General features: G+C 43.4%; 1 protein-coding gene across 1 annotated transcript in view; it reads left to right on the forward strand.

The window, feature by feature from the left end:
- The window catches only part of LOC137438171 (voltage-dependent L-type calcium channel subunit alpha-1D-like), a 429,914-nt gene extending 408,023 nt beyond the window's left edge, over window positions 1-21,891 (forward strand). Inside the window, exons 37-48 of the mRNA XM_078766514.1 lie at window positions 353-455; window positions 703-804; window positions 2,732-2,859; window positions 4,252-4,365; window positions 4,613-4,899; window positions 13,738-13,764; window positions 14,825-15,001; window positions 15,108-15,265; window positions 15,384-15,502; window positions 16,782-16,841; window positions 18,001-18,273; window positions 19,825-21,891. Of these exons, the coding sequence (XP_078622640.1) occupies window positions 353-455; window positions 703-804; window positions 2,732-2,859; window positions 4,252-4,365; window positions 4,613-4,899; window positions 13,738-13,764; window positions 14,825-15,001; window positions 15,108-15,265; window positions 15,384-15,502; window positions 16,782-16,841; window positions 18,001-18,273; window positions 19,825-20,133 (1,857 nt within the window). The 3' untranslated portion in view covers window positions 20,134-21,891. The remainder of the gene's footprint in view (window positions 1-352; window positions 456-702; window positions 805-2,731; window positions 2,860-4,251; window positions 4,366-4,612; window positions 4,900-13,737; window positions 13,765-14,824; window positions 15,002-15,107; window positions 15,266-15,383; window positions 15,503-16,781; window positions 16,842-18,000; window positions 18,274-19,824) is intronic.
- The last annotated feature ends 5,109 nt before the right edge of the window (window positions 21,892-27,000 follow it).

The raw sequence follows: 27,000 nt of genomic DNA on the forward strand, positions 1-27,000 counted from the left end.
AAGGAAATTGGATGCACCTGGGCTCAATTTGTAGTGTCGTAGCAAATGGGTTGAATACCTATTGACTCAAGACATTGCAGCTTTTAATTTTCAATTGCTTTGTAAAAATATCTAATAAAAAAATTCCACTTTGACATTAATGGGGTATTCATTATGTGTAGATCAGTGAGAAAAAAATCTAAATTTAAGCCATTTTAAATTCAGGGCGTAACACAACAAAATGAAAAAAAAGTCAAGGGGTGTGAATACTTTCTCAAAGCCCTGTAGATCCTTAATAGTGTAAAATTGTAGTTGAACAGGTTTTGTCTGTGTCATGCAAGGTTGATGTGTGAATATCATTTCATGTGTACAGCGTCTTGTGTCCATGAACATGCCACTGAACAGTGACGGGACCGTCATGTTCAACGCAACCCTGTTTGCTCTTGTTCGAACATCACTGAAAATAAAGGCAGAAGGTACACCTGAACAGGAAATCTTTGTTGTTATTTTTCCCTGTAGCTTGTCCAGTGCCCCCTTGAGACCCTCTTGTGTTACTCGTAATAATACTGATTATAGTGAGCTATGATATATATTACACTTGCTCTGGTAGTTATACTATGGTGCACATGAAATAATGATACACAACTTTAAAGCACCAGCGTCTGAGCTTGTTGCACTGTCTGTTCATTTTGGTTAAAAAAAAAAAATCCCCCCCCCCCCAAGGGAATTTGGACCAGGCAAATGAGGAGTTACGGACAATCATCAAAAAGATTTGGAAGCGAACAAGCATGAAACTTTTGGACCAGGTGATCCCACCAGCTGGAGGTATGTCGGTCGTGCAGGTACATCATTATCGCAGGGGGTACTATAATGAAAGGGTGGAAAATGTAGATGAACAGGGAAGGTGTTCGGAAATGAAATCCCACTCTTCACCATTTTGAATCTGTTTCCTTTAAAAAATTATTATTATTATTATTATTATTATTATTATTCTCCTGGGGATTAGGGGTCCATTTCATCATTTACCAACAGCTGTCCTGCATGCATCCATTATGTTCTCCAAAGCAACTCACCTTCTTTTCAAAGTCCTTGAACCGTATCTGCTTTAATATAATTGTCGTTGTAAAATACTTTAAGCGTGTGAGATATTTGATTGAAGTAAGGAATTTCATACTTTTGTGTAATTTCAGTGGGTATCATAAACTTGCACTCAGGGAGCTGTTATTTACAATGAGTGTTTTAATGCATGAATTAAGAGGATCGCCGAATATGTATGTTTAAGCAACTACAACCGCACTCGGTAGTACACCGCATACCTACGTCGGGATGAACAGTTTATCTTTTGTATCCCAATAATTGATTGGATCTCCATCCAGACCGGCCCACTCATCCACCAAGTTTTGTCCAAATCCGTCTGAAACTTTTTGAGCTATTATGCTGTAAATATATATATTTTTTGGCCCTATCTCTCAATGAAGAATCACTTAAAAATTTCTCGTATCCAGATCTGGATCTTTACTAAAATCTCATAAATTCGTGCTCGTCACACACCCAACATCTCCACCGAATCCGTTCGTAACTTCTTGATATACTAGTGGAGTACCCGCCCTAGGTGCGATCTTGTTCCTTTCTTGGTCTTATTTTTGAGATGCAACACGTTCTTCTGACGCATACCTTTATTTGGACGGTGTATAGGCAACTGACAGCTGCCTTAATCACTCCCAATAATTTAAATAAATAAAAAACCTGGTGCATGAAGCAAAAACATGCCTACTGCTTATAACTGAAAACATGTCACTGCTCTGGAAAATGTGGGGACAGGAATACTGGACTGTAAATGGTGGGGACTTGTAATACTCTCTCCCACCTGCAGGCAGCGCTACAAAATACTCATTTACATAGAGAGTTTGCATCTCCTTCCTCCCACCCCCAAGACGACCGACAAAGATAAAAACTCCCCTAGACACTCATTAGGGTCATGCTGATCCTATGTAGCAAGTCTGGATGTAATTGGCCCAGAACTGTAGGAGTAGTGCAACAAACAAACAAACAAACACACACATACAAACACACACACAAACACACTAGTCTGTGAATTAGATATAGTAAAGATTCTGCTCACAAAAAAACAACCAGACAAACAGAACTACAGGGGTGAAAACATAACCTGCGCCCACCTTCGGTGGTGAAGGTAATTAACTTTTATCACTTACCTCTGACTGCAATTCACATTCTGTTTTGTCATTTTTTATTTCCTGTCTTCCTTCCAAGGCAAAGTAGTGCGATAAATCTACCTTATGCCATAAAACAGAACCCAGCCTATTGGCCTTCTTCTCTAGTGCTTCATACCATGAAGCCGTGATCTTTACAATCCCATTCATCTCCACCCATTTTACTACCAGGTCAATATGTTTCCCTTCCTTTACCTGTATATTTAGTTTTCTTTCTTGTCCACCTGTTATGACAATACACCAGCCCTGTTGTAGTGTGTTGACTTCTTACCCTCTGTCGCTTCGCTCATCCATGAGTCTAGATTTAGTTGTTTTTTAATCCTCGGCCTCGATTACTCAGGTGAAGGCCTCAACAAAGGAAGGCATAAAATAGAATGATGCCAGCTCATCAGACACTGAATTACAATTCATTACTTTACTGTGGCATTTGTGCGAGTAGAATATCAGACTATCAGAGTGTCTTGTGTATTTTAACGGAGATTCGAGACTATTCGTTACGTCTTTTCCGATGATTCCCACAGATGATGACATCACTGTAGGAAAGTTCTATGCAACATTCCTCATCCAGGACTATTTCCGGCGCTTCAGAAAGCGCAAAGAAGTTGGGTTAGTGGGCGTGCAACCCACGGACAACACAAATGTATTGCAGGTGAGTTAGAAATGCTGTGAGAATGAGTTTAATTGTATACAAGTGTTGATACTGGTTGAGAACCTTAGTGATGCCGGTCAACCCCCCCCCCCCCCCCCCCCCCCAAGAAAGGTGATCAGGTGATTTTTCATTTTGGAGTGCAAGAGCTCGTTCCAAAATGTTTAAGACAAAACACACTATGTGAATACTTCTGAAAGGTTTTCTAATATCACTAATGGGTTTGTCTGAGAAGCATCTTGATATTCAACTGGGCTGAGCCATAATGCATTGCCTACTAGCTGGTAGAGTATTTACTATGGTCACAACTGAAGCGACACCAAGCGGAGGACAGGGAACCAATCCAGCGGAAGTCTTGCTGCGATGAAAGCAAAACTTGGTTCAGAGATTTGTAAAAATAAAAATGGAAAAACAAGGTCCTGTTCAGGAGATTTTTGTGATTACGAAGGAGGGGGGTCTCCAAAAATGGGAGACCCCGATCCACATGGGTGACTTTTTTGACAGGCTTAGCTTAACATGGAGACATCTTAGTAATAGAGTGGAGTAGAAGGTGTGTGTGCGTCTGCATGCACCTCATTGGTTGTCGTCTTCACATTTGGGTGTCAGATGGTAGAACTGAGTCCTCCCAGGGCTCGGAAGTGTCCATCTCCGTTTTAATAAGGGATCACGATTCATGGACCAAGCTGTGAGGTTTTGATGTTCTCAAAGTTTTGGTGCATGTGTGTGTGCATGCGTGTGCAAAATTATCCATATATCTTACAGTTAAAAATGTACTTCTGGCTTTTAGTTGTAGTCTGTGAAAAACAGAACTGACCACTCTAAAAAAAGGAATGATGTCAACTGCTACACTGCTATCCACAGTATGAGTCAGTCAACATAGTCTTCTAAGGCCTTTTTTGGCAATGCCAGCCGGACCGTTGGGAAGGAAATGAATCCATGGACACATTTCTGGCTCGATGGTTTTCATCAGCATGGAGTCATGGACTCCCCCCAACTATTTAACTGGCAAGCTGTACCCTATACGAGCCCATGATTGCTCCAATCCCACAAAGCCTTTTGATTTGTCGATTCCTGTATTCAATAATGTCTTTGTAATTCATGTCCACCCACTACACAGATCATGCATGTCTCCTAATGTCCTTCTCCTGCATATGATACATAGGTACAAATCCCTCCATATGCCTTAGAGTTTAGACCATTGTTCAAATAATATGCCGGATCGGCTGATTGTTACTTGTGGAATTAACATGAGTTCACAGGCTGTAGATCTTTTTTTTGCTGATAGTCATCGCTATATATTTGTTGTTTTGTGTATGTTTGTGTGTTTTGTGTATTAATATTCGAGAACATTGCTTTCTGCACCATGTGACGTTGTTTCGTATGCGCACATTTCAGACGGGCCTTCATACCTTACATGAAATGGACCCCAACAACCATCAAGCCATATCTGGAGAGCCGCATCACACCAAGCAATCCCCTAATAAACAACAATGCAAAGATGATGAACAGGTAAGAAAGCTACATTTTCACCTGGGCAGCGCATTTTTCTGAAAACATGCTGAACGAGGCCTCTCTACGTTTTTTATTCCACATATTAATGTTTTAAAAGTCTCTTTTCACCTTCTGCTCATTGATTATTCACATAGGAAAATGATTCTGTCATTAAATAAGTGAAATGATCATATTGTCATGATTAATTAGAGTTTTGTATTTTAAAATCTGTGTGCTCAGCTACCCATGGCCTTCTCTACTGCAGGCCCCACCCAGCCGGCAGGCCTTGCCTGGTTCAGCCACAAACCAGGATTGTGAGGTAATGATGGTGGATCCAGAACCCGAGTCTTGGATTCGTGAGCGAAGAACGTCAAAGAGCAGAGAGCCTTCTCGGAGCTCGGTCCAAGGGGAATATCACTGGAATTCCCCTGGAGTATCAGTTGTGATGGACTCAAATGACCCAGCTGTACAAAGGAGTACTCGTCGCTCGTCCAGGACGACTCGTGAGATGCGGTATGAAGACCGTGGCATGGGCCGAGTGCACAAAAAACGGTAAGCTATCATGGTAGATCATATATACAAGGGGTATGGTTAGGGTACTACATTGGCATACCAGAGATTCCATGATTTGAATCCAGCTGAAGGCAACAGTATAAATAATTAGCATTGTAAGGTTCTTCATCGATGTGTAGAAAGTATCAAGATAATTACCATATTGTGTTTTTGTACACATAGTCGAGGCTCGTGGAAGAGCTAGTACTAATACACTGAATGGATCAGGACACAACAGGCCAAAAGGAACAGCAGAGAGAGAGGGGAGGGACACCAACAGCAGAGCTGAAGGCCAAGATAGAGGCAGACTTGGACAACCAATGGGTGTGGAGAGAAATTAAGGGCTGGAGAGGATGCATGGGGAGGACAAGATGGATACAGAAGGAAACTCAGGAGGAAAAACTGGAAATTTGGAAGGAGGAGGGATTGGGCTGGGGATGGAAGGGGGTTAACGAGGGCAGAAAAGATCATGGTTTTGGATTTGGGATGATCTGAGATGGTGATGAACAGCTTTCTTGAAGACCTGAAGGGAAGAATGAGATTGAAGAGGATGTGGAAGTTGGTTCCACAGGCAGGAGAAAAGAGGCAGGAACGAATGAATGGAGGTGACCAGTGATCGTGGATTTAGGTCGTTTCACCAGAAGGGAGTTGATGGTGGACGTTTTGAGCCCTGTGGAAACCTGGAGTGGGGGGTGAGGGGGTGGGGAGGGAGAGAGGAGGAGGGGTGGGGGTGGGGCAAAGCACGGAAAGAGCAGAGGGTACAAAACCAGAAAGGAGGTGGTAGAAGAACGAGGAACCACCAACCTGTCTGTGATGGTCTAGTGATAGACCCATTGATAAATTGTTGTTTTATTGTCAGTAAAAATCGCACCCATGTCCGAAGGAAGCGGTTCAGTTTGATATTTTTAATATGAAATAGGCAAAGCTTAGACACGAAAGAAACCCTTTAGAATTACCATTTAGAACCCCGTAGAATTACCCTTTGAAAACTTTTGAGTGACCTTTTGGAACCCCTTAGAATTACCCTATAGAACCGTTTAGAATTACTCTTTAGAACCCTTTAGAATTAAACACGGTGGGTTGGAAAGGTTCTTCGTCTTCATTTTTAATGGACAAATATTGAAGCTCAAATGGTAATTTGGTAGTATAAAAAAGGATATTCTATAATTATGTTTTAGTCGTATGAAAAGGCTTTCAAGGATATTCTTGATTTATTGATGAATCAATTAATTATTTATTGATGAATCAATTAATCGATAAATTATTTATGTTTTTGATTAATTAATTATTTAATGAATTTTCAAAAAGTTACAGCTTTGGATAAAACACTGGTGAATTAGGTGTGCTATTCACCAATTGATTAAGAATGAATTATTTAACGATTATTATTTATTTATTTTAATTACTCAATCATTATTGTACAACTCTCCCTCCCAATACCTGCCAAAGCCTGGTGTTGGGCTAGCGGCTAGAGTGCCAGCTTAGGATCCTAGGATCCTGGGTTCGAATCCCGGTCGATCGCTGAATTAACGCCAGGGGGGTTGACTCAGCCTGTCATCCTTCCGAGGTCGGCAAATTGAGTACCAGTTCACTGGTAATTCCCTGTTTGTCGTAAAAGGCGACAAAAAGGGTTGGCGGCAGGAAGGGCATCCGGCCGTAAAACATTGCTTCAAAAAGGGGACCAACAAAAACAACAACAACCACGGTGCCCGAAAAAGGCCAACCCCCGCTTTGCGGGGGAAAATGGCCTCTAAAGGTTGTTGTTTTTTTTGTTTGTTTTTCCCCCTCCCTCCCAATACCGTCTCTATGTGCTGCACTGCAGCTCCCCGGCAATGTCGCGCACTGAATGATATTGTTACGTTTGTAGGGGGTAGACAATGATTACCTTAGAGCCAGGTAGAATGCATAGGTAATATGCTCTGAATGTCGTGTAGCCATCTTGATGTACGTAAGTCAGGCCGTATGTCGTGTAAGCTTGTATCTCCGTCCCCATGAGAGCGGTGGGGTTTGTTAATTAGCTAGGGATTATGGGTAAATAAATCCCCTGTATGTAATGGCCTCTGTTATTTTCCCTCTGTTCCTTATGACACAAGCAGCACACACAAATGGTAAGAAATCGCCCATTAACCACACTAAATAAAAACCAACCGGAATCAGGGCATTGAGCACTACCGCGGATAACATCGACCTGGTGAGCAGACAGGCACAAAAGCTCCATGAGGCCACGCCCCGAAGAGCAGTGATTGGTCCGAGATTTGATTGGCGCAAGGACTGGTAAGATGGGACTCGCTGATAGGAGCGGACATGGAGACGTCGTGGAATCACGTCAGAGCCTCGAGTGCAAAACAATTAGAACGGTGGACATTTTCTCTCTCGGGTTCTGGATCTGGTGGTGAACAGTCGTGTCCCGACATCACTCTTCTTCTTTCATTCTCGAGTCCTGACTTTTGACAACGAACGGTCGAGACTCTGGACTTCCTCGCATCGTCTGGCTGTGGTGTTGGTGCTGGTGAACAAGATCGTGAGGATAAGCACGGCTTTAAGAGCGAGCTGCGCGCTAAGGCCTACTGCACACCAACGAGCGCGTTTTCGCACACAGGGACGTAGAGGCCTCTGACGATCTTTGACGATTCCTGACGAGATTCAAGAGTAGCTTCGAGCTAAGTGCCACAAATCACACATATTTCTTTTCCAGTTATTTTTCCCTTCGTGTGTAATCGAGTCTGTATAGAATGAATGAATGAATGATCGTTTTAAGGCCATTGTGTAGGGGCACTCCAATTAGGAATTTAGTGTTATCATGCATTCTTTGTGACTGGCATTTTCTTTAATAAAGCCGGTATTTTTGTACATTTTACTTCTGTGTGGTTTGAGTTAATTTATCCAGGTGCGGAGAAGTCAGGTGGAATCCGACCAGGTAAGTTCGTCATCCTCCTTTCCCTCGTGTGTAATGAATACCGTCATTTTGGATTGAACACCTGGGAGTAAAGCTCGTTTGGTCATCCGTGTCACCCTGCGGTGTTCACTACATAGTAAGGTCGATATATGGAAAATACCCCCTCAACCCCCAAAAAATTGCTACAAAAGGTTTCTCAACTGATTCTGGTAGGGTTTAGTGTACTTTATAACATACTAAAAGTTTACCAAAGTAGGACCCCCGGAAAAGTGTTTTTTTCAAGATGGCGTCCAAGATGGCCGCCGAAACCTCTTAATGATCATAACTATGTAACTATCAACTCAAATTTGATGATCTTGGTGTCTATCCCTAGGTTTTTGGGGGCAAGGAACACATTAAGACCATTAAAAATGAAAGTGGGCCATTATCTAACAGGTTGAGGGGGCATTTTCCATATATTGACCTGAAGAATGTGTCGAATTGGATAAAAAAAAACCAAAAAAAAAAACCACCTTTAGAGGCCATTTTTCCCCGCAAGCGGGGGTTGGCCTTTTTCGGGAACCGTGGTAGTTGTTGTTTTTCGGTCCCCTTTTTGAAGCAATGTTTTACGGCCGGATGCCCTTCCTGACGCCAACCCTTTTTGCCGCCTTTAACGACAAGCAGGGAATTACCAGTGAACTGGTACTCAATTAGCCGACCTCGGAAGGATGACAGGCTGAGTCAACCCCCCTGGCGTTAATTCAGCGATCGACCGGGTTTCGAACCCAGGATCCTAGGATCCTAAGCTGACACCCTAGCCGCTAGCCCAACACCCAACACCAGCCCAACACCAGGATCTAACTGAATAACTAATTCTCATCTTTCTCTTTTTCAGACATGATTCAACAATGAGTGCAAGCACAGCCAGTCAAGCTTTTTGTCCAATCTGCAAGGAGGATATCGAGGATTCCAGTGATAACTGGGTTGCAATTCAGTGGATGGGGGCGAAGGGAATAAATGAAGCCAGTGTAAAGCGGAAGGACGATCTTGTGTTGAAGCCAGTACTAAAGTGCATAAAAGCTGTCGTCAACAGTACATAAATGATAAAAACATTAAAAGCCATGTTGCAAAGAAAAGTAGTGGTTCTGTGCCACCAAAGAGAACCACAAGACAATCAAGTGGAGGTTTTGACAGTGAAAAGGATTGCGTATTCTGTGGATGTACAATTGATTTGGACAAGGGACACTTTAGCTGGGTACGGACTGACAAATTTGTGGAGACAATTGTGGAGGTCTGTGAATCCCGTTCAGATGATTGGGGACATACTGTAAAGGGTCGGATTGAATACTATTTACGAGATTTACATGCAGCAGACGGACTTTATCATCATTCGTGTAGTGGTAATTTCCGGTCCTTCAAGTCTGTGCCTTTAGAGTTCCAGAAAGCTCCCGAAGCCAAGCGCAGAAAGTGTGGTCGTCCTAAAGATGAAGATAAGTATGAAGCATTTCAGAAAATGTGTGCTTACCTAGAACTGAACAGTGAGGAACAACTAACTGTTACATCTTTGAGCCTCATAATGAAAGGGTATCTTTGTAATCCTGATTCGGAACCGTATGACAATTACAGTTTGAAAAAGCGTCTTAAAGAACGCTTTGAGGACTCAATTTTTTTTGGTGAAAGAGAAGGCGTGGACGATATTGTTACGATGAGAGAACAAGCGTCGCAGATTCTGAGATCATACTACAAGCAAACGTGTCAGGAAGGCGATGAAGAGTCCCAAAAACGCGCTATTATTGAAACTGCTGCTAGGTTAATCAGAAGTGATATAAAATCTCAGGTTTCTACCGTGACGAATCAGTATCCAAGTAGTGATGATTTAAAACTTGATTCAGCCCTATCGTTCATTCCGACTAGTCTGCGGACAGCACTGGAAACATTGTTCGTTGGGAAAGACACAAGACGCAAGGTTGCGGCAGTTGGTCATGCCATAATTCAGGCAGTTCGCCCACGAGCTGTCATTGCACCGCTACAAATGGGACTTGCTGTGCAAATCCATCATCTGTATCGTTCGAAGTTCATTGTGGATACTCTTCATGAAATGGGATTCTGTTGCTCATACACAGAAGTGATCAGATTTGAAATAAATGCAGCGGATTGTGTGGAACCTGATGTCCTAGGTGGTGATGTAGATTTGCTGGAGATGTCTGTCCTCTTTGCCGCTGATAATGTTGATCATAACGTTATCACTATTGACGGCAAAGGGACATTTCATGGAATGGGTGTAATTGCCTGTGTCACCCCTGGAAAACGGACGAACCATCTCATTCCGCGAAGACAGATCTCAGAACTGAAAACTGAAAACAAGACAAAAATTCCTATCTTGGAGTACAGGTTTGCAAGGCATGCTTGTCATGAGGTAGTCTTCGAGGACCTGCCGAGATTTCTTGACTGTGACAAGAGGATCGATATTCTGTGGGAAGTCTCCCTCGGCTTCAAAGAGGCAACACCGAATTGGCAGGGGATGATGCATATCTTGCATCACGGGAGCCAGCACCCTGGGCAGTCGTCAGTCAAATTCTTGCCTATGATCAATATGTACTCTGGAGACAAATCGTGCATTGTGTCTACATTAGACTTTGTTTGCAACCTTGCCATGAAGCACAACCTTCCCACCATTGTAACTTTTGACCAGCCCTTGTATTGGAAGGCTACCGAAATCATCATTGATGCGCCACAAAGTAGTCACCTGAAAGGCATTGTTCTGATGTTGGGGTGTTTCCATACACTTATGAACTTGCTGGGGGCCATAGGAACTCTCATGGAAGGGACCGGTCTCAAAAACATACTTGAGACTGTCTATGGAGAAAATGCAGTTGTGCACATGATAACAGGGAAAGCTGTCCAGAGGGCTTTGCGGGGCCATCTTCTTGTTGACAAGTGCCTACATAGCCAGCTTATAGCGGAAATGGCCAAAGACGATCCCGAGATTCAGACACTGCTGGATCAAGCCGAGGAATTGTACTCCTCCCTTCTTAGCGGAGAGACGACGCTAGGAGATGCTGCTTGTTCTGAGGTTTTGATCCAACTCGAGACAGTAACGGAGAAGAAGAAATCTGAACTTGCTCAGACCTCAAAGACCAGCAAGTTGTGGCTGAATTATCAGCATATGGTTGGCATGGCAAGAATGTTGATCAAGGCGGATCGTACTGGGTCTTGGTTGATGCATTTGCAGGCAGTGTCCAATTGCCTAACTGTCTTTGCTGCAGCTGGGCACTTCAATTACCTGCGATCTGCTCATTACTACCTGCAGCAAATGAGCAACCTGGAGGAAAAGCACCCAGACGTTTATCGAAAGTTCCGTGATGGTTTTCACGTTGTTCGTAGGAGCAATCAGTGCTGGGCAGGGCTTAGTAGTGATCTTGTCATCGAACAAACGTTGATGAGGTCTCTGAAGAGCACTGGTGGTCTAACTCGCAGCAGTGGGATGACCGAGGACATGCGAAACCTTTGGACCTTATCTGCACCTGTAACATCCGAGTACAACATTGCGATGCAGGATTTCACAAACCTAACCTATACTACAAGTCCGCAACACAAAGACTCAACTGAGGCGCGCATCAAAAGAGATGCATCTGATCTCGAGAAAATTCGGATAAAGCTTGCAGCCTGCTCACCCTTCACATCTGATCCTACTCTGAGAAACATTGTCAACGGGATAGTGGCTGGGACAGATGTGAATGTACATGACTTTGAATCGGTTGGAAACGAGATCATTGAAGATATAATCGGAAAGTCGGCATTTACTTACAAATTCAAGCGGAAAGACAGAGCCAAAACCCTTGGGAATATCTCTGCTGTGAAGATTGCTCCTGATCGTACCATTGATCCTGCCCTTCTGTTCCAGCGTTTCCTTCTGGTGTCAAGGTCAGGAGATCTTTCCCTTGAAGAGGTTTTGACGTATGAACTAAGCCCCTACCCTCCAGCCCTCTTCGAGACCATGCTGCGGACTTATCAAGTGAGGCTGTGATGAACTCTATTCCCAAAACAGATTGTTACGTGCTTGATGGTGGCTCTTTGCTCCATCGTTTACCGTGGAACAAAGGCGACTCATATAATGCAATAGCTGAGTCTTATGCAGACTTCACTGTGAGACATTACGGACAAGCGACAGTGGTGTTCGATGGCTATGGTGAAGGTCCCTCCATAAAAGACAACACACATCAGAGACGAGGAAATAACCTGCACCCTATTGTTAGTTTCACTGCAGAAACAGAGTTTGCAGGCAAAAAGGACGACTTTTTGTCTCGTGACAAAAACAAGGCAGACATGATTGCTCTCATCAGCACAGCACTAACTAAAAGGGGATGCCATGTCATTCAGTCACCAGGGGATGCAGACGTTGATATCGTTAAGGCAACTGTTGAACGATCCCGTCATTGCACCACAACGTTGGTCGGTGAGGATACAGATTTGCTGATCTTGCTCCTTCATTACTCCAGAACAGACAATGAGATCATCTACTTCCGTTCTGATGCAAACAAGCAGTCAAAAGAACACAAAGTGTATAACATTAACCTGTTGAAAGAAACTTTAGGAGACGATGTGTGCAATGAGTTGCTCTTTGTACATGCCTACTCAGGATGTGATTCTACTTCAAGGATTTTCGGCATCGGAAAAAAGTCAGCCTTCCGGAAATTAGTGAAATCTGATCCTGTCATGAAGTCCTGTGCTAGTGCATTCATCCTTCAAAACAAATCTCAAGAGGACATATCAGATCTTGGCAAAGACCTGATGGTTGATCTCTTTGGTGGCAAGTCTAATGATACGCTATCATCACTGCGCCATATCATTTTCACCAAAAAAGTGGCAACTGCTCAAGCATTTGTCACTTCTGAACGGCTCCCCCCAACATCACCTGCAACAATATTCCATAGCCAACGTGTGTACTTTCAAATTATGGTATGGATGGGGATGGCAAATGAAATGAACCCAACTGAATGGGGATGGAAACAGGAAAATGATCAGTTAATTCCAATTATGACCCAAAACATTGCTGCGCCTGACGAACTCTTGAACATTATCCATTGCAACTGTTTGGGGGGATGCAAATCCTCTCGATGCAGCTGCAGACGCTATGGACTCCGCTGCACTGCTGCATGTGGCCCTTGCCAAACTGAAAACTGTGACAATCCAAACAACACTCAAGAGGTCGATACTGAGGAGGAGGATGACACTCAAAACTGAACGCTCTGAAACTTATTCTATGGACAAAGGTGTTTGTGCATTAGGTGACAGCTGAAGGTCATGAGTTCAATTTCATAATGATTCAACAGCTCAGTAATATCCAAAGTTGTCTTAATGTGTTCCTTGCCCCCAAAAACCTGGGGATAGACATCAAGATCATTAAATTTGAGTCAATAGTTATGGACTTGCGGTCATTTGGAGGTGTTGGCGGCCATTATTGACGCCATATTGGATTTTTGTGTTGCATATAATGGCCCACTTTCATTTTTAATGGTCTTAATGTGTTCCTTGCCCCCAAAAACCTAGGGATAGACACCAAGATCATCAAATTTGAGTTGATAGTTACATAGTTATGATCATTAAGAGGTTTCGGCGGCCATCTTGGACGCATCTTGAAAAAAACACTTTTCCGGGGGTCCTACTTTGGTAAACTTTTAGTATGTTATAATTATAACGTACGCTAAACCCTACCAGAATCAATTGAGAAACCTTTTGTAGCAATTTTTTGGGGGTTAAACTGTATTTTGACCTGACTAACAGGGTAGTCACACGACAATATGTTATTTATTTATTTAATTGGCATGGGGGCGGTGTACTTTGAATGTATCTGTACTTGTTTAGCCACTCTGTTAAAATCATGGTATTACTTACGCTTCTATATTAGAATCATGAAGCAGAGTCTACATCTTCTCATAACATTTTTCTACTTTTTGTGACAGGGCACGGTATTATGAGACGTATGTTCGGTAAGTTTTTCTTTTTTTTTGGTTTTATTTGCTGTTAGAATGCAATGAGAAACACATACACCTGTGCACATTATTAGCCTGTCCCCCGTGCAGCGGGAGACGGGGTTTTGCAATCACTTCTGTGTGTCTGTCCGGGCTGTAACTTTTTTTTTACCATTTGAGCTTTGTCATCAAATTTTCAATATAGCTTTATTTTGAGAATATTGAGAAGACAAATTAATAATCTTGTCAAAAGGTCAAAGGTCAGCGTCACCTAAAATCATCAATTTTCATCCGATTGACCTGAAATTTTAATTTACCATTTGAGCTTTGTCATCAAAGTTTCAACAAAGCTTTATTATGAGAATATTGAGAAGACAAATAAATTATTTTGTCAAAAGGTCAAAGATCAGCATCACCTAAAATCAACAATTTTCATTCAATTGATCTGAAATTTTAAGAATTTGCATATTGGGTCACTGAATTTGTTCACCAATCAAAAGCTCGAAACCGATTGTTTTTTTAAATTTTAGATCAAAAGGTCAACGGTCAACATTGTATCAAACCATCAATTTTCATCCAATTGACTTGAAATATAAGCAGGGTTTGCATGTTGGATCATTGAAGCCTCTTGCATTTGAGGTCAAAAGGTCATGGTCACCTAAAATCATCAAATATTTTGTTTATTTCTTTAGCTGTCTTTGTTATGTTTAATGTATTTTCGTCATGTTTAATGATTGGAAGAAGAAGAACTCTGAAAACAAAACAGATGCAGACAGGCTTTGCATTTTTAAATGCTTTCTAGCTTACGTTATCATCCTATCTCGAGCATTATCACACATTTAACTTGTTCACTGGTTTTAAGGTTCACTTGTTGCTGAAAAGTCCTTCAAGCTGCTCAGGATGTCATCATAATCTGTAATGCTATATCACCTGACAAGCTAACATCACATGGTGTGCATTTGTGCCCGGAGGTATTGAAGCCGGATTGGCCGACTTCTCTGCATTCAAATTCTGTGCTTCAACATTTCGTCCCGTGAGTGGCGTGTTGTTCACTCCGAGGTATGGTTGTTACTTGTAGAATGGACTACAATTCAGGGCGACTTCCTGTCATTCGAAGAGAAGAGACCAATGAAAGTGATGACCAGGAAGTGGAAGGATATGAGGAGAATGCTGAAGAGCCAGAAACTGAAGCTGAAAGTAGCTGTAGTTGCAGTGAAGAGGAGGATGAGGAATCTAGTCCATTTGCAAGCATAAGGTGTGGTTCCTTCAATGCTTTTGATGTTTTGCAATCAGTAAATGCTTTCAAATATGTGTAATGTCATTCGATTTTATTTGGAGAGTTTTCTTGGCTACCTTTACAGGCCGTACCATTCACAGTGGTCTGCACAGAATTCCTTTTTGGAAAGAAACAGGGAGCACATGCTGGAAGGGTATTCTAGCTGGAGAAACTATGACCGTAGAGGAGTACGCGAGCTGCCTTGCCCTCCACGTCGCCGCTTACTACCCGCTACACCTCCGGGTAGAGCTGCAAGTTTTCCTGCTGTACCATGATACTGTTATCTGAGCTAATTATGGATCTTTTTTTTACCAGCAGGTAGCCTTAACCATAGCAAAACATTGCTTGCTTTATCCCTCAGGCCGGCGGCCATCTTTTACTTTGGAATACCGACAAAATAAAGGGAGCCTGCGGGGGTATGCATGTCGCACTGCGCCTTCTTGCTCCAACACGCCGCCTCTGCTTGTAGCAAGTCAACAGGTATTTGTGTTGTACGGGGAGGTGTGGCCGTTGCAAATTGATGTGGGAAAGAGTTTTTTTTTAAAAGATTTAGTGCAGTTAAGAAATTGTATTTGTTATTGCTTAAGGTTGAGCTCATGGAAGAGAGACACAGTGGGGTATTGGAGCCACATTTGGATACAACAAATAGCAGAAATCAACAGCAAATGAGGAGAAACAGGGTGTGAGCAGGGGCACGATTGGGAACTTAGAACATCCCTGGAAAATATTCTAAAAATGACCCATGTTACCCATCCAATAGTAGTCTTTAACCTCATTTGTGCGTGTGCGTACACGTGCGCGTCCACATCTATATATTTTCGCTAAAATTTTTACCTTCGCCACCAAAGGTGGGTAGATATCTTAAAAAGTTATGGATGGATTTGGACGAAACGTGGTGGACAGGTTGTGTGTCTGACAAGGAATAATCGATTCGATTTTGGTGAAGATCCGGATCCGGATTCGGCTAGTAGAATTTTAAAAGTGATTCTTCACCATTGAGTGATATGTCCAACCAGGCGGAGGTATGTTCTCTACTGAGTGCCGTTCTGGTTTTCTCTGTAACCACTTGTCTGAGCGATGCAAAACTTTGAACATAAGAGGGACTCCCCATGTGGAATATTGTATTAATAACTCTGACATCATAGGTCACATATGGCAGCCATATTGGATGAAAGGGAAAAAATATTGGACATCTTCTTCTCTGAAACCGCTCAATGAATTTTTTTAAACTTGGCAGTTGTCATAAACTCCCCATGTGGTATGATGATGACATCATAGGTGAAGGGTGATGATGGGTGATGACGATGACATCATAGGTGAAGCGGTATAACAAATTACAAAGAACTCATGATTTTATAATGGTTTTATGAAATGTATTTGTAAATACTGATTACTGTACAATTGCATGCACTGCTTATATTCGAAGCAACTGAAAGCATTAATTAATTAAACAAAAATAGCATCATATGCTTACTCTGAACTGAAAATCAGTAATTATGACATTATCTGAAAATTCTGTAAGCAAAAAAAAACAACAAGAATAAATACCAATTTTTTGGGTAAAAAGTCGCACCAGCAGGGATGATGGACAAAATGGAGGGATAATTGGGAAAATAAGGGATCGGGGGAAAATGGGGGACCTGGAGGACACAGTAGATGGACAAGATGGATAGAGTGAAATGTATCATTTTTGTCAATCGAGTGGGACAGTTGAAAATTTACACACAAGACTTTCTGCTGATTTTTCCTTATATTTTAGGGAGCACACACAGACAGGAAACAAGTATGGGACATCAAGACAACAGGAAAAAGTTTACAGGTGAGCTTGATTTTTGAGATCGTATTCCATACGCATTGCCTTGACAAATGACATCATGATAGGTTAATGAGCAATGATCTCCACTTTTATTTAAATACCTAAATTGTTTGATGTGGAGTAACTCAGCACCAGCATTATCAATATTGGTATCAATATTCTGAATAATAAACATCCTGGCGCTCACGTGGTAGAATAAACAGTATACTGCACTGACTAAAGGTATTTTAAACCAAATTCAATAGTTGCTAGAAGACAGCGCAGCATGTAGAATCAAACTAACATAATAATAAGACTGTAAACAAACAAACAAAAAAATACCTATTGTGAGAAGTCTGTCAGTCCGCAAACACTTGAAACTTCTTCTCCGAAACCGCTGATGGGATTACGACCAAATTTGGCACAAATGATATTTGTTGTGTTGTTAGGGTATTTGCTTTTTCCTCTGAAACTACACACACTATTTTAATGAAACTTCACCACAACCTTCATGACCCGTGATGTACTGAAGATTGTTCACAGCATTAAAAAAAAAATCTGCCTCTTTGTGGGTCTACGGGGGGTGGGGGGTTGCCCCCAAAATAGGTATTTGCTTTCTTCTCAGAAACTACACATGCAATTTCGATGAAACTTGACCACAACCATAATTACCCATGATGTACCAATGTTTGTTCAAGGCATTAGAAAAATTTTGGTCTTAGGAGGTATATGGGATTGGGGGAGAGGGGATTGCCCCCCAAAATAGGTATGTTTTTCTTTGTTTGTTTAAAGTCGATTATGATTATGTTAGTATGATTTTACATGATGTCCTGTCTTCAAGCAACCATTGAAATTGGTTTAAAATACCCTTAGTTGGTGCAGTATACTGTTTATTCCACCAGGTGAGCGCCAGGGGTATTGCCCCTATGTTTTTTTCTTTAGAGGTTATCGATGGTTACAAACACTTTCCTTTGTGCAGAAAGTCCAAAATTGCACGTATCGTTTCACTGATGAAATCTTTGGGAAGGAGGCTTATGCCGGCCTAATTGATGATATTTTGGGTCTTCTTTTACTTGAAGACGTTTTCTGTTAAGAATTTTAAAAAATTCTCTCAGCATGTAATGATGCAAGTGAGTCCGGCCTCATGTTGTTTTCAATGTGCTCAAATGATTCTTTATTCCAGGCACTACCTTCTGCTGAGATGGAGACGTATAACCACTGGCAATCTTCCGTGTGGACTTTACCTCGATCTGGCCCAGGCTATGTCTACACCTCACCATCCCCACCTCGTCACAATCTGTCACCGACCTCGTGCTGGTTTTACAGAGATAATGGTCACTGCATGTGGCAGGGGGAGCAGGAGCCTCCTCAAGAAACCCTTGCCACCTCCACTGTAAACAGAGTGCAAGAGGAAGAAACCAGCTTCCAGAGCAGTGCGGACAGCCTCGTTGAGGCGGTAGGTTTTGCACTCTTTCATGAAACGTCTTCTTTGTAATGATTCTTTCCTTGTTGACCCTTTGGATCTTGATCGGCCGCTTACCTTATGGCAAGGCATGGTAAGAATATCACTCGATCCCTACACATGAAGCACCCACAGTTCACTTGCTATCTCAGAAATACCCGGAAGGCTTAATGAAGTTGTGATGTCACTTCACGCAACTGTTGCTTCAATGACTCCACAAACTTCAGCGATCTGCCATTCTTTTTTTTTCTAATTACTTCAAACAAAACGTGCAAATCACATTTGAACCACTTTTCTAATGATCAAATTGTGATGCATCTGTTACTAAAAGGAAAAGTATCCATCCGTGTGTCACTGTGTCATGCTTCGTTCTTATACAAGGGTTCCTGCTGTCGTGGAATAATAAAAAGGGTACTGTTAGAAAGCTAGTAATCGATATACTTTACTTAATTACTTTAATTAATTAATTAAATTAATTAATTACATTAATTATTAATCGATTTTTACTTTAAAGGGCTTTAATCGCTTTACTTGGTTGGAAAGCTAATAATAGGCTTACTTGCAACAGAAAGTTGTGCCCGTTTAATCCTGAAAGTACCTGTTTTAAAAGCCCCTCTTTCTGGCGTTGAAGAAGAAGAAGCCTCAATGTAGCGGTTCCTGCTGTCGTAGAATAATAAAAAATGGTCCCGTTGGAAAGCTAATAATGTATTTGCTTTGAAAAAAATTTGTTCGTGCTCAATCATCAAGATTCCTGTTTTAAAAACCCTCTTTCTGGGATTGGGCTGCGCAGGATGGCCTTGTGATGCTCGCACTCGCCTCTAAGCTGTCTATCTTGGGTTTGAATTATAAATCTGTCATCCCAGTGTTTCGCCGGCATGGTGGTTCATCAATGTGTGTTCTGTCCCTCGGATGGAGATTATACTGGGCGTCCCATCTCCCTGCATTATTTGGTGGACGTTAGAGATCCCACGGTGTCCATCGCGCAGAGTAGGCGAGCTATCGTCCTGCCTGACTCCCTGCGTTCGAGTTGCGACCCATCCAGGATCATGCTCTGTAGCTAATGAAACTGCCTTGGAAGCTCTATCCGCCTGGCGGTGTGAGTAGTATCCATCTATCCATACATCCATCTATCCTTTCCAGTATTGTAGAAGCGGTAATGGGAGTTTAATACATCAGTTTCAACGGTAACATTTATTATTCTACGACAGCAGGAAATCATTCCAAGGACATGTGAGGAGCACACAAAAGTAAATATAGTAATACCTCTCGAAGCAATAGAAAAATAGATAATAATAGTACATGGAAGGAGCGCACAAACAACAACAACCACAGCCACCAAAACAGCAGCAATAAAAGCAACCGCATGTTATAAAAGATCAATTTTTTGTGTTTCACTTCATTTTACATCCTCAATGAGATTCACAGATAGACATGCAATATGTTGGTGAAGTACAAGATGCTGTCTTTTGATTGAAACCATCAGCGAAGCGACAGTAGGCACGTTTTGTGTCAATAACTTGAGGGTTTTTTTGTGTCACTTCTTAGGTTTTACTTTCAGAGGGCATCAGCCACTATGCGAGCAATCCCCGCATTCTATCAGCATCAAAGACTGAACTGATGGAAGTCTGTGGACATCCACTGGATGAGATGGAGAGTGCCGCGTGTTGTCCACTTTCCGAACAACCCGGAACTGAGCATTTCCCCCACGGGCAGAGCCAGGCTTCTCCAGAACTGACCCGGTGTGGCCCAGATACGGATGACAGCCTCAGCGGCGACACAGACCAAAGCACCTCAGCTAGGGGAGGAGAAGAGGAAGACCTCTCCACGGAGATGATTTGCGCCATGACCCTATAGGAAACTATGTCCATTGCCTAAGCGCACCTGCAGGCAAACTTTGCTTCTTCCCTATGCAAGGTTTTGTGATATCTCCACAATAACTTGCTCCATTACTGATAAGGGGAAACTGCTGTTTATTTTTAAAGCAAATTAGGGAAACGTCAGCCCTTGTTTCTATTTGTACTGAGCGGACTAACACCGATCTCTCGATGATTTGCACCGTCCCAGTGCATTCCGCGTAATGCGACATTGTTGTTTCGTACTAAACAGCAAAGCAAGTTATTGGCGGGCAGCGAGCATTCAATTTAGCAGGTGCAGGTACAAACCAAAGTCTCTGCACTGTCTATATCGGAAGGAACCACATCCCACGACTCACCAGTTTTAAACCTTCAGTTTATATATTATTATTATTATTTTTTTTTTTGGGGGATACAAGATCGAGGCTCGTGAAAAAGCTAACATTAATCACACAAAAATCAAACCGATACATAAAACATATAGTAAGGGGAGCGGTAGATAAGATGGGGAGAGAGGGGGAAGGACACAAACACAACATTTGAGAGCAGGGACATCGAGAGATCTGTGGGAGGGAAAGGGCTTGGGGGGAGGTGGGAGAGGTATAAAACACATGGACACTGCAAGGACTTCCAGGAAAGAAGTTGGAATTTCAAAAAAGTGGAAAAGATTTTCGAACAACAAAGATATTCAACAAAGAACAATAGCAAAGAAAGCACAACGATATTTCGTTGGCAAAGAGCTCGCACGCATAAGAAATTTATTCTTGTTTCGTTAAGTCTTTTTTGTGTTTTTAATGCCGACGATCCAAGCTCGTTATAGCTTTACATTCTTTACGAAAGTTGATTCGTATCTTACGTCAGCCATTATCGCATTGTTACTTCCAAAGTTTTTCTTACGATCCTCCATTGGCGTGGTTGTTCAATTGTCGGTCATTGTAAGCCATGCTTGGCCCTGCTTTTTCTATTGCTCTATCGCTGCATGAACCGTTTAAAGATGTCGTGAAGATTCGACGAGCTCCACTATTTGCATGCCCCTGTTGTGGATCCGGGCAGACCCTTGTCCTGGTTGCATAAAGGTAGTCCTTGAATGTGTACACAAAACCGAGGTGCTGTGTTGGAGGAGGAAGGCAAGGAAGTGAAAGTGCCTATGTTGTCAAATGTTGTCCGAGTTCATACCGTCACGTGAAGCCAAAGGGTTTTGAGGTGATGACTTTTTCAGCCATACTCCCAAGGCTGCCCCAATAAGAGTGATGAATCATTTAAAAAGAAACCCTTAACAAAATATAGTTTGGTGTGGGCATGATTCAGCTACCGACTAGGCCCCAGAAATCCTTCCTGGACATTTTGTATGTGCCGTAGCCATTGTAATACCCTGGTCCATTGGCTCGATATTTGTAAGGCCAATCATGTTCAGCGAAAGACTGTTATTTCTGTTTAAATCTTCGCCTGTGCTGCTTTTGTTCGGGCACTTCGGCGGTGGTGAACCGATTGGGTTTAACGCAATCTGTGAATATTTTACAAGTTGAAATCCTCAAACGATGCAACAAAAGTTTCGTGAAGATCGTTCGTCGATTTGCTGCCGTTTTGAGAGGGCGCATGCATCAATGTTAGAATATCCTGGGTGAAACATAGTTTGTTAATTTGTTTTATTTATTTATTTATTTATTATTTTTGTACCATCACTTGTGAGGTTTGATAAGACATGTCCAGAAGGTTTCTCACAATCTTTGAATAATAAACATTTCTGATGCAAAGAGAGGTCCAATGTACAAGTGCACTACTCATGTAATTTTGCTGTGATTCTTTTTGTTTTGTATTTTTTGCAGCACATTGGGCCAAACATGTTATTACCCACGCGCGGAGCGCAACCGGGGTTAAGCAATTAGGTCACTCTGTCTGTCTGCCAGTTTATTTCTTTGATTGAGGAGATACTTTATTTCTATTGAATTCTATATTTTGAACACTGAAACATTAATCGGAACACGAACCTGCAGTTTTTCATTACTTCGACTCTGAATTTGGCAAATTGTGCGGAATCTCATCCCAAGCGTGAATGCGCGCAGAGGAGTAAGGCAAATTGCTTCTGTCTGTCTGTCTGGCAGTCAAACAAAATTGAAAATTATTACAAACAGGAAACTTACTGTTTTATGGATGTCATAAAGAACACAAACAACAGGCATGAAGAACTAATGTAACGTGTTACATAAGGTGGTGTAAAAGACGGTACATCAATAGCGATAGACTTCTGATTCAATGGTTTGTTGTTGTTTTTTGTATGGGCTTTAAAACTTTTACTAGTCCCCTTCCCGGAGGGGACTATAGGTTTTCTCTCCGTCCGTCCGTCTCACCTGTGGTTTTCTCGACTTTTTTTCCATACCCTTTACCATATTCAACTGAAACTTGGTACACGGCTCTATTGTGATAAGTTAGAGAAAAAGTTTGAGTTTCAGGGCGTTTCCCAAATTTGTCACGGAGTTTTGCCCTTTTTTAACTTAGAAAATATCACATATTATACATGGGTCAGTTTTCAGCTGGCCTGACTCCACCCCACTGCTTTACACACATTGGCTGGACAGCTGGCCTGACTCCACCCCACTGCTTTACACACATTGGCTGGACAGCTGGCCTGACTCCACCCCACTGCTTTACACACATTGGCTGGACAGCTGCCCTGACTCCACCACACTGCTTTACACACATTGGTTGGACAGCTGGCCTGGCTCCACCCCACTGCCTTACACACATTGGCTGGACTTTTTGTTGGCCTGACTCCACCCCAATTAAAATCATGCGCTGCCATTCCATGAAGCATGACAGATCGGCAGGCCTCAGACCTTCGTCCTGAATGTTAGTCCACGACCCAGTGCAATTTCAATGATCCAATGATCCCAGGTATATAACCACGATATATTACATATGCACATAAGCCACACACGTTTTTGCTTCATGTATGTACACTACATGAGCAAAAGTATGTGGACCCCCGAACATCACACATCTCATTCCAAATTAATGGGTATTAATATGGAGTTGGTCCCCCCCTCCTCCGACCCCACCCCAACTTTGCTTCGATTACAGCCTGGGAAGGCTTTCCACTAGATGTTGGAACATTGCTGCGGGGATTTTCTTCCATTCAGCCACAAGAGCATTGGTGAAGTCGGGCACTGATGTTGGGCGATTAGGCCTGGCTCGCAGTCGGCATTCCAGTTCATCCCAAAGCTGTTCGATGGGATTGAGGTCAGGGCTCTGTGCAGGCCAGTAAAGTTCTTCCACACCAATCTCGACAAACCATTTCTGTATGGACCTCACTTTTTTTTTTTTTTTTTTTTTTTTGTATACTGAATCGAGGCTCGTGAAAGAGCTAACATTTACTTCACAAACAAATCGACCAGACAAACAAAATACACAAAAAGAGGGAGCGGAAGACAAGATGGGGAGAAAAGGGGAAGCACACAAACACAACATCCGAGAGCAGGGAGATGTGTGGAAGGGAGAGGGCCCGGGGGGAGGAGGCATGGGAAGGGGGGGGAGGGGGGAGGGAGAAGTATAAAGCACAAGGACACCAAGGACTTCCAGGACAGAAGTTGGTATTTCAAAAAGGGGAATTGGGGTGAAATTAGCGGGGGTAGAAGAGATCAAGGTTTTGGATGGGGGAAGATAAGAGATGGTGGTGAACAGCTGTTTTAAAGACTTGGAGGGTGGAGTGGGATTGAAGAGAGTGAGGGAGTTTGTTCCAGAGGCGGGAGAAAAGAGGAATGAAGGAGTGAAGGTGAGCAGAGAGTCTTGATTTTGGCAGTTTAACCAAAAGAGGGTTGCAGGCAGATCTTGTGCGACCTGTAGGAATATTTGCGGGACAGAGCCCAGAGAGAGCTGGGGGGGCAAGGCCAGAGAGGAGTCGGTAGAAGACGGAAAGACCACCAACCTGCCTGCGGTGAGTGAGTGAGAGGCCCTTGGGGTTAGCTTCATCGCGGGAGATTCCAATGATTCTGAATGCTTTGGTTTCAACAGCGCGAAGGCGAGCTAGGTGTGAGGCAGGAGCACCAGCCCAGAGGGGAGAGCAGTATTCCATTGAGCTGCGGATGAAAGCCTTGTATGTGGTGAGCAGCTCAGGTGTGCCAAGGAAGGACTTCGCACGACGGAGGATGCCCAGTCAGCGACTGGCTTTGGAGGCCAGATTTGAAATGTGGTTTTTCCAGGAAAGATCATGGCAGATAGTGAGACCCAAAAGCTTGAGTGACAGAACTTCTTGGAGAGGATTATTCAGAAAGTGGATGGGAGGGTTGTCCAGTCGGTCTTTTCGGAGAGACATCGTAAGAGTGTGAGATTTGTCAGGATTGAAAGACATGTTCCACTTGTTCGACCAGTCTGTGATTTTGTCAAGGTCTGCAGAGAGTGAGGAGGCTGCAGACTGCCGATCTGAGGGATGAAGAATGGAGCGACAGAGAGTAGAGTCGTCAGCAAAGAGATAGAGAGGATTTTCAAGAGAGTCAGAGAGATCATTGATGAAGACCAGAAAAAGCACAGGGCCCAGAACACTGCCTTGGGGAACTCCAGCCTGAACAGGAAGAGGAGATGAGAGAAACCCATTCAGGGCCACACGTTGACTACGACTAGAGAGGAAGTCCGCCAGCCATGCGTGGAGATTTCCATGGATACCAAAAGACGAGAGTTTGGTGAGCAGAGCGGGGTGCCAGACTGTATCGAAGGCACGTGATATGTCAAGGGAGACTGCTCTAATTTCCTGTTTGGCATTGAGGACCTCCATCCATTGTTGAGAAAGCAGAAGCAGCATGTCCAGAGTGGAGTGTCCATGTCTGAAACCAAATTGATGATCAGAGATCAAGCCATTGGAGAAGAGGAAAGATTTCATATCTGAAGCAATGATGGATTCCATGACCTTGCTGATAATTGGGAGAAGGCTGATTGGTCTGTAGTTGCTGGGATCTGTTTTTGCACCTTTTTTGTGCAAAGCGGTGATGTTGGCAGATTTCCAAGCAGATGGAAGATGACCTTGAGCAAAAGAGAGGGTGAAGAGAACAGAGAGAGGGAGTGAAAGAGCGGAAGAACATGATTTTAGGACCCGTGGGCTGATGCCGTCAGGTCCAGTTGCAGAATCAGAGTCGAGGGTTGACAGACACTTTTCCACCTTGTCAGGAGGAAAGGACACAGAGTCCAGGAGCAGCTGGGTACGACTGGGTACAGAGAGGGATGGGTTTGGGACACAAGATTTAGAGGCAAACACAGAGTTGAGGCATTCGGCTTTTTCACGTGCGGAGTCAGCCGTGTGGCCATTTAAGGTGAGGGAGGGGATGGAGGGGGAACAAACACCAGAAACAGATTTTACCAGACGCCACCAGGATTTGGAAGAGGGAGACAGATAAGAGAGTTCGGTCCTGAGGACGGAGAGATATTGTTTCCTGGCTCTCCTGAGGGTGGACACACACTTGTTTCGGGCTTTGTGAAAGGAAATGAGATTTCCTCTGTTGGATTTGCTTTCCAGGAGACAAAAGCAAGTTGTTTCTGGGCAATAGCCTCACCACAAGATTCCGTGTACCATGGACGGGAGGAAGGGTATGACAACTGAAGACGAGAAGGGATAAAACTGTGCATGAGAGAGAGCAATTTACTTTGGAAGAATTCCCAGGATGAGTTGATGTCAGAGGCAGTAGAGATGGGAGACCAGTCCAGATGATTGATGGCTGCTTGAAGACCGTGCCAGTTGGCCTGAGTGAAATGCCAGACTCGTCGACGCTGAGGAGGCTCTCTGAAAATGGTCAGAGAGATGTCCACTTTAACAAGCACATGATCAGAAGAGCCGATTGGAGCAGAAGAAGAGCAGCAGACATTTTCAGGGAAGTTAGTCATAACCAAGTCCAGAAGAGAAGATTCTCCGTTGACTGAGATCCGGGTTGGGAAATTGACAGATTGTGTCAGTCCCAGTGAGTCACAGAAGTCCTTTGCTGAAGAGCCATGGCTGGTGAGAGAGGTACCCACCCCCAGCCAACTGGCATGGTGACAGTTGAAATCACCACATATGAGGAAGAGAGAGTTGGGATGGGTAGATAGAAGTTGGTCCATATTATCAGACAGCGAGATGTAGATGGAGTCATCACTGTTTGGTGGACGGTACAACACGCATATGAACAAAAGGTGGGAGCGAAGGGGAAGCCGTAGCCAAAGGTATTCCTGGGGGTGAGGTGGAGAGAGGGCAGTGCAGGGCGAGTGAGGAAGAGAGTTTTTTATAAAGATAGCAACCCCACCTCCAGAACGAGGCTCAGGTCTATCATACCGGAGGAGGGAGTAACCTGGGAGAGATACCAAGGAATCAGAGACATCATGAAGGAGGAAGGTTTCTGTTAAGCAGATCACGTCTGGTTTGTCAGAAGCAACCTGTATGGAGAGATCAGTTAAGTTTGAGCGAAGGCCCCGGATGTTTGAGGTCCATACTGTTAAGGAAGAGGAAGGGGGAGCATCGGATACAGAACAGGGGGGGGGAGCGGTAGGGCAGGATGTGGAAGAGGAGGAAGAGGTAGGGAGAGCTGTTGCAGGTGTGTCAGAGATTACAGAATAGCTTGGAGAAAGGGAAGAATGGGGCGGACAAAAGGTTTGATGGTGTTTGGGTGAGGCGCAGTGAGGTGTTATTTGAGGAGGGGGAAGAGTGAGGCAGAATGTTGAGGAAGATGAAGGTGAAAGTTGGAAGGGGGAAGAAGCGGGGAGGACGCTTTGAGGAGGAGGGGTGAGAGGGGAGTCTAGGAGGGGAGGAGTGAGGGAGAGTCTCGGAGGGGAGGGGTGTGGGGGGAGTTTAGGAGGGAAGGGGCAGGGGGGGAGATTTGAAAGGGATGGGTGTTTGGGAAGATTTGGGGGGGAG

Source organism: Myxine glutinosa, chromosome 12 (assembly GCF_964187855.1).
Source record: "Myxine glutinosa chromosome 12, kmMyxGlut1.1, whole genome shotgun sequence".
NCBI lineage: Eukaryota > Metazoa > Chordata > Myxini > Myxiniformes > Myxinidae > Myxine > Myxine glutinosa.